This window comes from Telmatherina bonti, assembly GCF_933228915.1.
Source record: "Telmatherina bonti genome assembly, chromosome: 3".
NCBI lineage: Eukaryota > Metazoa > Chordata > Actinopteri > Atheriniformes > Telmatherinidae > Telmatherina > Telmatherina bonti.
This window is the reverse complement of record NC_136621.1, coordinates 14,115,179-14,127,298: the sequence shown is the minus strand read 5'-3', so window position 1 is coordinate 14,127,298 and position 12,120 is coordinate 14,115,179. Positions and strand designations below refer to the sequence as shown.

General features: G+C 39.7%; 1 protein-coding gene across 2 annotated transcripts in view; it reads right to left on the bottom strand.

The window, feature by feature from the left end:
• The window catches only part of rims1b (regulating synaptic membrane exocytosis 1b), a gene marked incomplete at both ends in the record, with an annotated part of 100,312 nt that overhangs the window by 23,036 nt on the left and 65,156 nt on the right, over positions 1-12,120 (bottom strand). The window contains 13 exons of one of the 2 annotated variants that reach the window (XM_079264435.1): positions 606-725; positions 3,232-3,309; positions 3,731-3,793; positions 4,093-4,203; positions 6,410-6,563; positions 8,437-8,493; positions 8,740-8,893; positions 9,571-9,742; positions 9,856-9,986; positions 10,074-10,189; positions 10,336-10,382; positions 10,626-10,682; positions 10,783-10,906. In XM_079264435.1, coding sequence (XP_079120561.1) covers positions 606-725; positions 3,232-3,309; positions 3,731-3,793; positions 4,093-4,203; positions 6,410-6,563; positions 8,437-8,493; positions 8,740-8,893; positions 9,571-9,742; positions 9,856-9,986; positions 10,074-10,189; positions 10,336-10,382; positions 10,626-10,682; positions 10,783-10,906 — 1,384 coding nt within the window. The remainder of the gene's footprint in view (positions 1-605; positions 726-3,231; positions 3,310-3,730; positions 3,794-4,092; positions 4,204-6,409; positions 6,564-8,436; positions 8,494-8,739; positions 8,894-9,570; positions 9,743-9,855; positions 9,987-10,073; positions 10,190-10,335; positions 10,383-10,625; positions 10,683-10,782; positions 10,907-12,120) is intronic. The other variant, XM_079264436.1, reaches the window with a different exon arrangement.

The window sequence follows — 12,120 nt, the reverse complement described above, 5'->3', positions numbered from 1 at the left end:
GGCAGCATAGAGAAAAGTAAAAGACAAAGGGAGAAACAGATGGAAACAATGATAAGCAAAGACAGTGGAGGCAGAGAGGTGGTTAGGAGGAAGATGTTAACAGCAAACACAAAGTAAGCCATAAAGAGAAGATGGTGCGAGGAAAGAGAGAGAGAGAGAGAGAGAGAGAGAGAGAAACAGGGAGGCTGTCAGGCAGTGTAGTAACATGTAATGGCTCAGATACTATATCACCATTAATCATGGCCATACATTCCAGCTGTACTCTGTGCTATCACTCAGATGGGAGGCTGGTGAGTTGCCATGGGAACCAGGACTGAGAGGAGGAGGTGAACAGTTTGTGACAATGCGCGAGGGAATGTGTTCCCTTGTGTGTCTGTCCTGTGTAACATCATGCTGCTTTGTGACTGCAGATATTTTGCAGGCGTGACATTTTACATGCAGCGACATTACATGACGCTGCATGTAATTTTTTCACAAAGATGGCAGCAGGAGCTCAAGAGTTTGTTCTACGCATCAAACCTTAGGCTACAAGTTGTCAGGCACAAAAAAGTGGAAATAAAAAGGTTGTACGACAATGAAGATGCATGAAGGGGTTGCATTCTTACCTAACCGTGACCTCGTCTGTGAACCTGAGCACACGGTGTGTGAGGATGCTACGAGGCAAGGTGCCGCCCACCTCCTGCCTGTGGGGTGGCTTGCTCTTTAAGCATGCAGGAAGGGTGGAGCTGTGCAGAGGAAACCCCACCAACAACAGGCAGGCAGTAACCCGCATGCAAAGGAAGGCAAAGGAAAAGAAGAATGACACATGCAAGTGACAGAAGTAATCAGCGACTGGACAGGATTGGGGGAGACAACATATAAAATGAACATTCACAACACAAGACAATATGATTTCCCTCCAACTGCATATTCACAGTTTTAGGGGGGGTTAAAAAAAAAAAAAAAAAAAAAATCTAAGCTCGGATGGCCTTTAGATTAAAAAACTCTGCCCTCTGTGTGATGGTGGATATTGCTGGAAACACCACACACGACAAATCATGAACACACAAAAGTACATTCTGCCTGCGACTTCAGAGTGAGGAATTCATTATGTAAGAGCATAGAGATAGTTTCGCTTGTGGATTTACCCCTTACACATGTATGGGGGGGGGATTACATGTAATGCTGATTATATAACACAATCTACAGATCTAAAGCTGTTGGTGTGGCACATGGCAAGGAGAGCTGGGCACAGTAAAGCTATAAAATGTATAGGAGTGCCATTAAAGGGATTAATGTAGAACAGAGGGAAAGAGTAAACTGTTTATATGTGAAGTGTGGCTGGCTGAGAGTAAGGTATTAAAGTAAATATGACTGATGATTGTGCCTTTTTTATGCTGACTAGGAGGAGGAAAAATAAAGGATGTAAGAGCATGTTGGGCTGTGAAGCCACAATCGACATCTGCTCAACACATTCAAGTGGTTTTTGTATGCTTCAGCCCACTGATTCCGACTCAAAACCAAATATTTACAAAACACTTCTTGCTTTCCAGTTCATTTCTGTCTTTCTGTGTTTCAACAACATAATACTACAATTCAATTACCAGTGTAAAGATTTTCAATAGTTTTCACATGAGGTTTTCTTGTAAATGAACAGCTATTTTATATTCAGTGATGAATGAAATATTTTAAATTAGAGAAAGTCTTGACCGCATCTAACCCTAACCCTAACCATGCATCTAGACAGCTTGTTAGATAGCTACGATTTCAGCCCGGCTCTGATTACTTCTTAAGCACTCATTCATTCATTCATTCATTTTCCTAACCACTTAATCCAATTCAGGGTCGGGGGGAAGCTGGAGCCTATCCCAGCAGTCTTTGGGCAAAAGGCAGGGTACACCCTGGACAGCTCGCCAGTCCATCGCAGTTTCTTAAGCACTCACTCCTTTTATTATTGAGAAAATAAAAACTTTATAAATCTTCGACTTTTATAACTACTTAAGATAGTGTTTTTTTCTTTTTCTTACAGCAGTCTGAGCTAAATGCTAATATCAAGTCAATGCTAACCATGTCCACAATCTGAAAGCAGTTCATTTTAATGTACAAATATAGTCCAGCGGCAATAGTATCTGTTTGTGGCAACAATCTGACAACACTTAGATCTGCACCACGTTACTTGTTAACTGGCATTTTTCACAAGTCTGTTTCTTTTTAATTTACAATCCAGGAACCTTTCTATCCTCAAGATTCAGCAACAATTAATGAATGATTAATGATTAATGATTAAAAGTTAATATGAATGTGTGACACAACGGTGACACAAACCACTTAAACCACGCTTAACTGAAAAAATGTCTCTTTTATACTCTTTGAACACAACTCTCTTGGCATAATATAACAGTCTGTAAACCGAAGTATGCTTTTATTTACACACACATGTAATTATCATGGTCTCCCCATGTACTTTGTGAGTTTTTAAGCATCTTTTTTGTATTTAATAACTTTTAAAACCAATTCTGTCAAAATCCCTCACAGACATTAAAAAATATCAGTGTTTTTCCTCATATTGGCAAAACAAGCACTTCCATCATCCCAGCACTTAAGGGGCCTTAGGTGTGTTCTCAAAAATCAGGATGATAAAGACAGTCCTTTCCCATTCCTATTAGCCCTCTTAATGTAATTTACTTACATTTCTACTTCAGTGTCACCCCATAAATCTTTAGGAACAGAATACTAAAGTACAAAATTAGCATAGATGTCACAAACACATAACAAAAAAACCCCTCCATTATGAGGACTGACATGAATCATTGACCCTGTGACAACACCTGTATGACACCAGAAACAACAGCTTGCAGATGCACCATCTGGAGGTTACAACCTTGAATTGTGACACTGCTTACTTTTTAAATGTTGGAAAACATTTCGAAGCATTTTCTGAAAATACTTGGTTGGTTTTCGAATATAATAAAAGATGCTACGCATGTGATTTGTAGCTGATGGGCTGAAACATACACATGACTGGAATAGTCCTTTAAAAGACAGGATGATACAGGGGAAAGGCTATGTCTATGTTGAGAAAGTGGCACCATGACAAAAGCAACTTGACACTCAAACCACAGCAGTCACAGACAGCACAGCAGCCTGGGAGACGTTTAGGGATCCTATGCTGAAACTAAAATGACCACAGACGTCACAAATGAGTCAAAAAAAAAAAAAGGCAAGACCAGCTGTTACGTGTGAAACACTTACCTGTAAATGTCTTTATGGATACCGTTTACTAACAGGGGCATTTTGGGGGGAAGGGTGTTGCTGTATCTACCTATGCTCCTGCTTGTATGAGTGGATGTCATGCACATTGAAAGCAAAACAAGAAGAAAATGGGGAAAGAAATCTTTAAGAGAAAACATCCAGGGGAAAGAAATGAAAGTATGAAATCAAGTTTAAACTTTTTTCGCCTTCTTCAGAGCACCAGGCAGATTGTCTAGTCACCTTAAATAGTGTAAAGTGTTGTGTGTTGTACAGCTGTGGTGATATGCAACAGGACAGCAGGAGTGTGTTAACTGATGCAAATGTGACACAAATTTTTCTTTTCATGCATAAACTGAAAAGCAGAAATAATACGTTTTGTTTGCAAAAAAACAAAACAAAACTGTAGTCTGTTAAGATGAGGTTGTTAAAATAAGACAAGGATGGGAAGTAAAACAACGATGATCTGCGGTGGGATCTTTTGTTCATGTTTTGTCATTACCTGTTGGTGTGCAGGCACTCAGCACTCCCGCCACGAATAGACCTGTTCATCTCCACGACCTCACTGTCATTGCCATGACGATGGGTGAACAAATGAAAAAGAACCCGAGAAAACACAACAGAACAGGATGGCAACTCAGACAGGCAAAGTGAATTTATGAATGAAAAAACCCAGGAAATAATAATTGAGAGATTTTTAACAAAGTCTCTAAATAAGTCAGAATGCTTCATACTGTTAGTAGTGTTAGTTGAATTAGTTTAGTAGCTTCTCATTACACACAGGAACTAGGCAGAACAAACTTAACCTTTTTTAAATATAAGTAAGCACGCCAAAGACTCCCCGAGATCCCAGCATCAGGTTACCTGTCCTCAGAGTACTCGTAGTCAGAGTCACCGGAGCGCTGGTGCTCTAAATGGGGCTCGTGGTAGTGTGAAGGGGAATGGAGGCGGTTTTGATGGATCTCATCCAAACTCCTGGAGAAATCAAATAAATCAATTTAAGACTCAGAAAAATACAACAAAACCCAAAAATATAAAGAAAAAAATCCTACTTGTTTTACTGTGCAGCTGAAACTTGATTATTTTATATACAGTGTGTTTGCCTCTTGGATTAAACTGGACTTTGGCAAACATAAGAAAAGCAAAAACTTTATAACCTGACAGGTGCTTTGAAGATTAGAATTCAACATACATGGAAGACTGTGATGGCTGTGCCAACAACCACACATGGGTCGTATCAAAATGCACCACACATACACTTAAACTTATATTTTCAACTAGGATTTAATTTACAGATAATATTTTTGTTAGACATTAGTTTAAATTTAGTTTAATTTATCATCACAACCATTCTGAAATAGTATGCATTTTAGTTTGTTGTGGTGGTATTATTTAATCATTTGTGTTCTTTTCCCTTTAAGTTTCAGCAGCTCCAGTCCCTTGGCTGTGAGCCAGCAGGTGGCCACAGGGTGGAGCAGATAATTTGACCAGACCATTTGCTGCAATAAAAGGGGGGAATTTAGGGTTTTCGTTTGTTCATTTAGTTAGGTTTTTGTGTGTCATCCCCTTTGTCTGTTTTTGTTTGGGCTCTCTTTAAGTTTTCCCTTGTGTGTCATTTGTTGAGTCAGTTGGTTTCATTTTGTTGCTTGAGTTACTTCTGTTACAAGTTCTTGGATTGTAGTTTTGTTAAGTTGACCTCTTTTATTGGCCTGATTTATTCATTTATTCAAAGATAACTTTTTCTTTTTTGGTTCATTATAAAAACCCCTGTTTTTGAACTTTAAACCTGTGCCTGACTATTCTTCACTGCTCGGCTCATCACAAGGACATTTGGTTCTTTCCCAGTTCTCAGCTTGTTCATCTCTTTTTTGGAGTTGTGACTGGTCACATTTAGACATAAGAGCAACTTTAAATGATACTTGACAAAAACAGAAGCAGTAACTACTGGTGTAAGAACACACTGATTTGCATTGATACACAAACTTAGTGATCAACAAATCAGTAGCATCAAGCTGAACTGAAAACATTGATCAAACATTGTTGAAAAAGAAAAAAAATGTTCTTAAAATTAAAGCAACACTACATGACTTTCAGACCTTAAATCTCAGTAATGTGCTTCTGACTGATTTTGATGGCACAAGAAATCGTTGCATTTTGCTTCATGCCACTGCAAAACATGTCAGCAACTGGATATCATACTAATTCATTAAAAAATTCATCAGACTCTTTGTAGCTATAAAAAAAAACAACACTTTGATTTTCTTAAATCCTGTCTCTTCTGCTAGTAAAAGTCAGTCAGATGTTGACTCTTTGTTTTATCTCCCGGTCTGATTCATTTTTTAATGAATTAGTATGATATCCAGTTGCTGACATGTTTTGCACATTTACTTTCAAAATGCAAAAACAAATAGTGTATCATTGCAACACTTTCTAAGCAGTTGCTTTTGCAAAAAAAAAAGAAAAAGAAAAAAGGTAAATGTAAAAAAACCGCTCTCAGCACTATCTTTGTTTGAACTCTGCAGAACACCACCAATGGTCTCAAGAAAGGTGAGGTCTGGCAACCAGTGCAATTAAACTGGAAAACTAAAGAGCCAGTCTTGTCTACAGATAATTATTATGCATCGTGAAAAAAAAATTGAAGCTAGAGGGGAAAATTTGGTGGTTGCTTGTGATCACTGTGTTCATTAACCAATAAGCCAAAGGACAAGGCGGTGGAAGTGTGGGAGGGTTTGGATTTGCATACTTATATATCCTAAAAAAGTAAAAGAGGAATAAGTTGAAATCATACCAAAATATTGTAGTCTTTTGGGTTGGATTGTTTTTGTGACGAGAACAGAAAAGTCAGCAAAATTACACTTTGTAGGATTAATAACTGCTGGAGTTGGACATTATACTTCCTAGATTCTCAACTCCTTTACCAGATCTCAGCTTGTTCGTCTTGTTTTGCAGTTGTGACTCTTCACGACTGCTTTATTCGTGTTCTGATCCTTTGCCTTTGTCAGGTCTTAAAACGTAGCGCCCATATATATATATGGGCGCTACGTTGTAAGTAGAAATTTTGAAACACCTGTCGTACTTGTGGATGCAACATTGTGCAACTGCTGATGCTGTTAAATGGTCACCAGCGTTGACGTACATCCCACTGACAGCTTACTGTGAAATCCTGGCAGGTGATGCTGACCTTTGCATGGGCACATGTGGAGGCCGAGAGCGAGCCCTGCAGGAGTCTTCTCTGTGAGGAGACACTGAGCGTGATCGGTGCTGGACGGGTCGCTGCTGCTCTGGCACAGCCAACGTACTTCCCCGCTCTCTTTCCCGCGAGTTACGCTCTGCACCTACAAACACACATGTATTATAAATAAATACCACACACACACACACACATTATATATATATATATATATATATATATATATATATATATATATATATATATATATATATATATATATATATATATATATATATATATATATATATATATATATAGTTTATTTATTTATTTTTTTGCCTGAGGTGTTCATATATTGATCAGGATGCACAGACTGTCTGTTACTCACTACCATGACAGATGCCATTCCTTCAGATTCTGTAAAACATCCAGTTTGGATGTTTTACAAGCATGTTCCAGCTAGCTGTTTCTGCAATGCCTCTGTCAGACCTGAAACCAGGAAGTTCTGCTATCCTTGTTTAAGTTAAGTACTAGATGAGGTGACAGATCTGACAATTACAGCTATAAAACTACAGAAAAAGTAGAAATAAAAACATTACTCCAAACTTAACAGATTCAGATCCACAGAGTCTATTGTTGCTTAAAAGGGCTCTATTATGCTATAGTTCTAGTTTTCTGAGCTTTCTACAGTGCTTTGGTGTTAAATACTCATCAGACAAATAAGCGGCGCCATTTTTTTAATCACCTAAACGCATGTTTGAGTTTTCCATACTCTCTATGTTTCCATGGTGATGCAAACGATTGGTTTTTGAGAGTTTTTTTTCTACTTCAAAATTTTAGTGACGTCCCGGGAGAGGGTCTCAGTGATTGGTCATCTTCTCTAGGTTGTGTATATTTGTTTTTATTTCCAAAAAAGTCCTGACCTGGCACCAAACAGTTGTGAGGATTTTTTTTCCCAGACACTCTATTGAGAATTTGCTTCTGACAGAAGCCAATCTCATCAAGGAAATACTGTTTCCACAAAGGTTTTACTTGGATATTAAATCTTAGAAGTCCCGGAAGCAGTGTCAGTATTTTCAGGAATTTGAGTAACAGACCTTTTTTAGGTTCTGATCACTGCAACCAGGAACATCCTGCAAAGCTGCAGTAGTGGAGATGTTGTGGCCCAGCTGGTAAATCATCACAATCAGGTCCTTGTAAAGTTGCTCAAATCTTCATCCTTGCACACGCTTTTCAGCTTTTAGACATTAACTTCAAGGACAGAATGTTAATCTCATTTTTGACAAGAAATTCAATGTCAGTTGTCAAAATGATGCGGCTAATTGATGTATCTGTGAAGAACCCGGAAGTAAACAGATACAAACTTGTGTGCTTAGAAAGTGTTGCAATGATACACTATTTGTTTTTGCATTTTGAAAGTAAATGTGCAAAACTCAGTTTTTTTTTTTTAAAAATCAGAAGCATGACAAACCTTCATTAGATGAATGTTTTGACATTTAACATACTTATATGGCTTTTAGAAGAGACAAAAGGGATGAATGAAACATAAACTAATATAAACCATGTTCAACTGACAGTAACTAAGGACATTGCAGAAACAGCCAAACTGCAAAGCAGCTGTAATGATTGTACTGTTCAAAATAACTCAAAAGTTCATCCTGTTCTGCAAATGTTCCATTTCCAGCGACGCAAGTCTGAAGGCATGCAGGAGAATGGAAGCAGGTCAAGTAGAATGCCAGTGAACTACTGCAGCTCTACTGTCTAACATGCACTCAGTGCTTTCTGTGTTTCTACAGCCCAGCAGCAGAGGAGAAATGGTTCACTGCAGCCTCAGCAAACTTCAGCGCATGATCGTAGAGTGACCCAAGACTAAAGCTCTAACTAATGCCAATTCAGAGCAAATTAAATGTTTAAACTAAGCTGCAATTTGTGGATGGTTTGAGGGACCAGAAGGATGCACGAATCAGCTTCTCACTCAGTGCTGGACCTACAAGCTACAACAACATAAATGGTCAGTAATCATGCCCCCCACCCACCTTTATTCATAACTATTAAACCATCATCAAATTCTGTGTCAATGATGCGATGAGACCCTGCGCACGCACACACACACACACACACACACACACACACACACACACACACACACACACACACACACACACACACACACACACACACACAAACGTACCCACATACAAGACAGGGTAAGGTTGACATGTCCTGTCTCAGAAAAGAGAGAGCTCAATAAAGGAACTTTAAAGGAAAACATTCAAAGTTTTTTTGTGGGTTGAAACAATAAATGCTTCTTTATATATGCCGCATGCACACACACATACTTTGCAATTTCTTGCTGGGACTGTCTCCGTGGACGTGTCTGCGTGGGAGGTACGGAGAGGGCTGTGGCAGAGGTATGGAGGACGCGTCATGCGTTTGGAGCTTATACCAGTGAGGAATGTCGTCTAATAAGGCAGTCTCCAGCTCAATCAGAATCTGAGGGGAAAGAGGAGGTGTGGGACGGATGATAGATCGACAAAAGGATCCATTTATTATAATTGATAAGAAATGCCAACATGTAACAACATACATGAACTGTAATAGTTCAATAACTAGTTATAGAGCACTGAGGTAATAACAGTCAGAGTTAAAATGGAAAATAAATAATGTGCAGGAAAAATAAACAAAATCTGGTGACTAGATTCATCTTGTGACCCTTTGGAAGAGGATGAATGCAACAATATGTGTGGATCCATATCAAGTCAGCTAATTATCGAAAATTCATCCAGTAAAGTGGTTGAAATAATCTGAAAAGGGTTGCAGGTCAGACCTGAAGGGATGGTTAAAACAGCCAAACAAATGGAGGTCTTAAAAGAAAATCACCTGAAGACTGCAGAGACATTAGCTTGTTGTGAACTGAGAGGAATCAATACTGCAGAACTTTCCGGTTTGCAGAAATCCAGCAGTTCACGGCCTGTCAGAGCTCATCAAACAAAACAGAACTCCAACTGCTTCTCAAAATGTTCCTTAAAAGTTATAAAATGCCTGAATTGTCTCATCGCTCAAATATTTAATGCAGAAAGGGGTCTGGATACTTTCTGGAGCATATGCATGCACACTTCTGTGATATACCAGACCAGTGTATGTTCAGTGAACTGTGAAGCATCACCCACCTCGCCCAGGAATTCGCTCTCCTCCTCCTGGACTCTGGGCTGATCCCACACTGTGATCTCCAGCATGCGCTCTCTGAAGTCCCGGCGGTGAACATGGGAATATAGGAAAGTCTGGTTCCACTTGGGCTCGGCGCTCTTTTTCACCGTTTTTGTCCGCCGTTTACTCTTATCGCTGGAACACACGAGCAAGTAACTAAAGTTTAGAGAGTTCAGGGAATAATTTGTGATGTCACCACCTGTGAGAAGAACCTTTTACGTTGGAGAAAATGAATATATTGAGCTCACCTTCGATCCGGCAGGAAATACATTTTAACATATGGGTTCCGAGGTCGGCCGTCTGGTCGGGGGGGCAGGTCTTTGGCTTGAAGGACGTTGACGATCAGCTGATGGCCCACTTTGTCGTACCACAGCTTCACCTGGAATGATGTGCAAAAGGATCCGTTTGAACCTAAATCCAGCTTCATGAAGCATTTTCCTCTGATGTTTTCCTTCCAGATACGCACTGAGAGCTGTCCAGGCAACACCAGAGGGAGGTCTCGGAGGGTGCCAGGGCTGGTGGGCGACATCACTGATATTGAAGGACGGTCCATCTTCTGTGATTCAAAGGAGCTGGAGCCTGCTGAGAGGTGAAGACAGGAAAGGTTAATCTAATTATTGTACAATCTAAATAACAAAATGTGAGACTCCTCTATTTAAGTATGAAGTGTCTCAACAGAGTCAATAAATTTATTTAAAAAAAAAAAAAAAAAAAAATTGAAGACTCACTGGATTCCAAAGGAGGGTGGGGGGAGCCAGGTATTCTTGGTATATCTCTGTAAAAGGGAAAGTCGTTGAATAAATTCACATTTAAACAATATTCAGAAGGGATATCTGGTTGTCTTGTTAAAAACAGATGATTGAGGACAAGCAGGCAGTCCATCACAGCAGGCGTACATATTAACATGATGGGCAGTAAAGGAGAAAAAACAAGCTGGAAAAGGGATTTTTCTTTCAGATCGGAAGGATTTCAGGGAGGACACATGGGGGAAGGGGCTTCACTCATCAAATCTACTTACTGATGTCCTCTATACACTTTTCTCAAGAAGTTTTTGGAAATTATTCTGTTGATTGAGCTTTTAGATAAAGGAAGGAGACAAATCAAAAGCGTCTTTCAGAATGAAATCAACACAACTACTGTCGGTTGGAATCATATACTGATAACATAAATCTCACCCGATTGGCCTCGAAACAACAATCTCCACTTGGGGCTCAGCCTTGGACTCAAGGATGATGTTGTAGACTTCTTTCTTGGTTGCTCCTGGCAATGACTTCCCATTCCACTGCAACACCTCATCACCTGCAAACAACATGATGCTTATTATTTATTTTTCTGATTGAGGGGTGCATTGGGAAGTATAATTTATAGGTCAGCCTACAAACAGAGCCTAAAACATCACAAACATGGGCCTCTTAACTGTTCCACATCTGCATGTACCCTTAATCCAAATAATGTTAAAGCTCAGACTTTAAGATTAAATCTGCAGTAAATTAAAATCAAAAATATGTTTTTATGAAGTCACATGATCATTTCTTTAGGTGATACAGACACACTCAGGTTTGGTAATCCCACCAAATGCAGCCCTGAATGCTCTAGAAAAATTGCTTAAAAATAAAGGGAAAAATTAACACATTTCATATTTTTACAAATGAAATATTACATTTGAAAAAAAAGTTCACAACAAAGAAGAGTGTATTGACAACAAAATAACATAAGAATGATCAATGGAAATAAAAATCACTATCCCATGCAGGTTTGGATTCAGACTCGCTCTGTAAATAAAAGTTAAATTATCAGATCAGAGACTGAACCAACTTCTGTGGAAATTCCTCATGACAAATCAAAATGAGGTTCAGTAGTGCGTCTGGCCTCCATGTGGCTATGTGCACTTCCTGCAACATCTGGGTATGCTCCTGATGAGATGACAGATTTTCTCTGGAGGGTTCTCTTCCCAGACCTGCGTCAGGTCATCAGCCAAGCCCTGGACAATTTGTGTTGGTGGTGGATGGAAAGAAGACATGATGTCTAAGAGGAGCCTGATTGGATGTTGGTTTTGTGAACAGGCAGGCCAGTCCATAGCACCAGTTCCGTCATCATGCAGGAAATGCTGAAGCACTTCAGCCACATGAGGCTGAGCATTGTCATGCATAAAGGAGGAACTCAGGTTCCACTGCAGCAGCATATGGTCTGATAACGGGTCAGACGAACAGGTCTGAGGAGCTCCTCCCGGTACCTACATGGCAGTCAGGGTACCTCTGGCTTACACAGGTCTGTACGGCTGTTCCAGGATATGCTTTCCCAGATAATCACTGACCCACTGCCAATCCAGAGATGCTGGAGCATGCTGAAGGCACCAGAATATTCTCCACGATGTCTCCACAATCCCTCATGTCTGTTGCATTTGCTCAGTATGAACCTCTGTTCAGAGCTCTGGGAGCCAATGGTGAATTGGTCAAGCTGCATGGTGTTGGGCTGTGAGCACAGGCAACAACAGTGGACAGCAGGCCTTGATA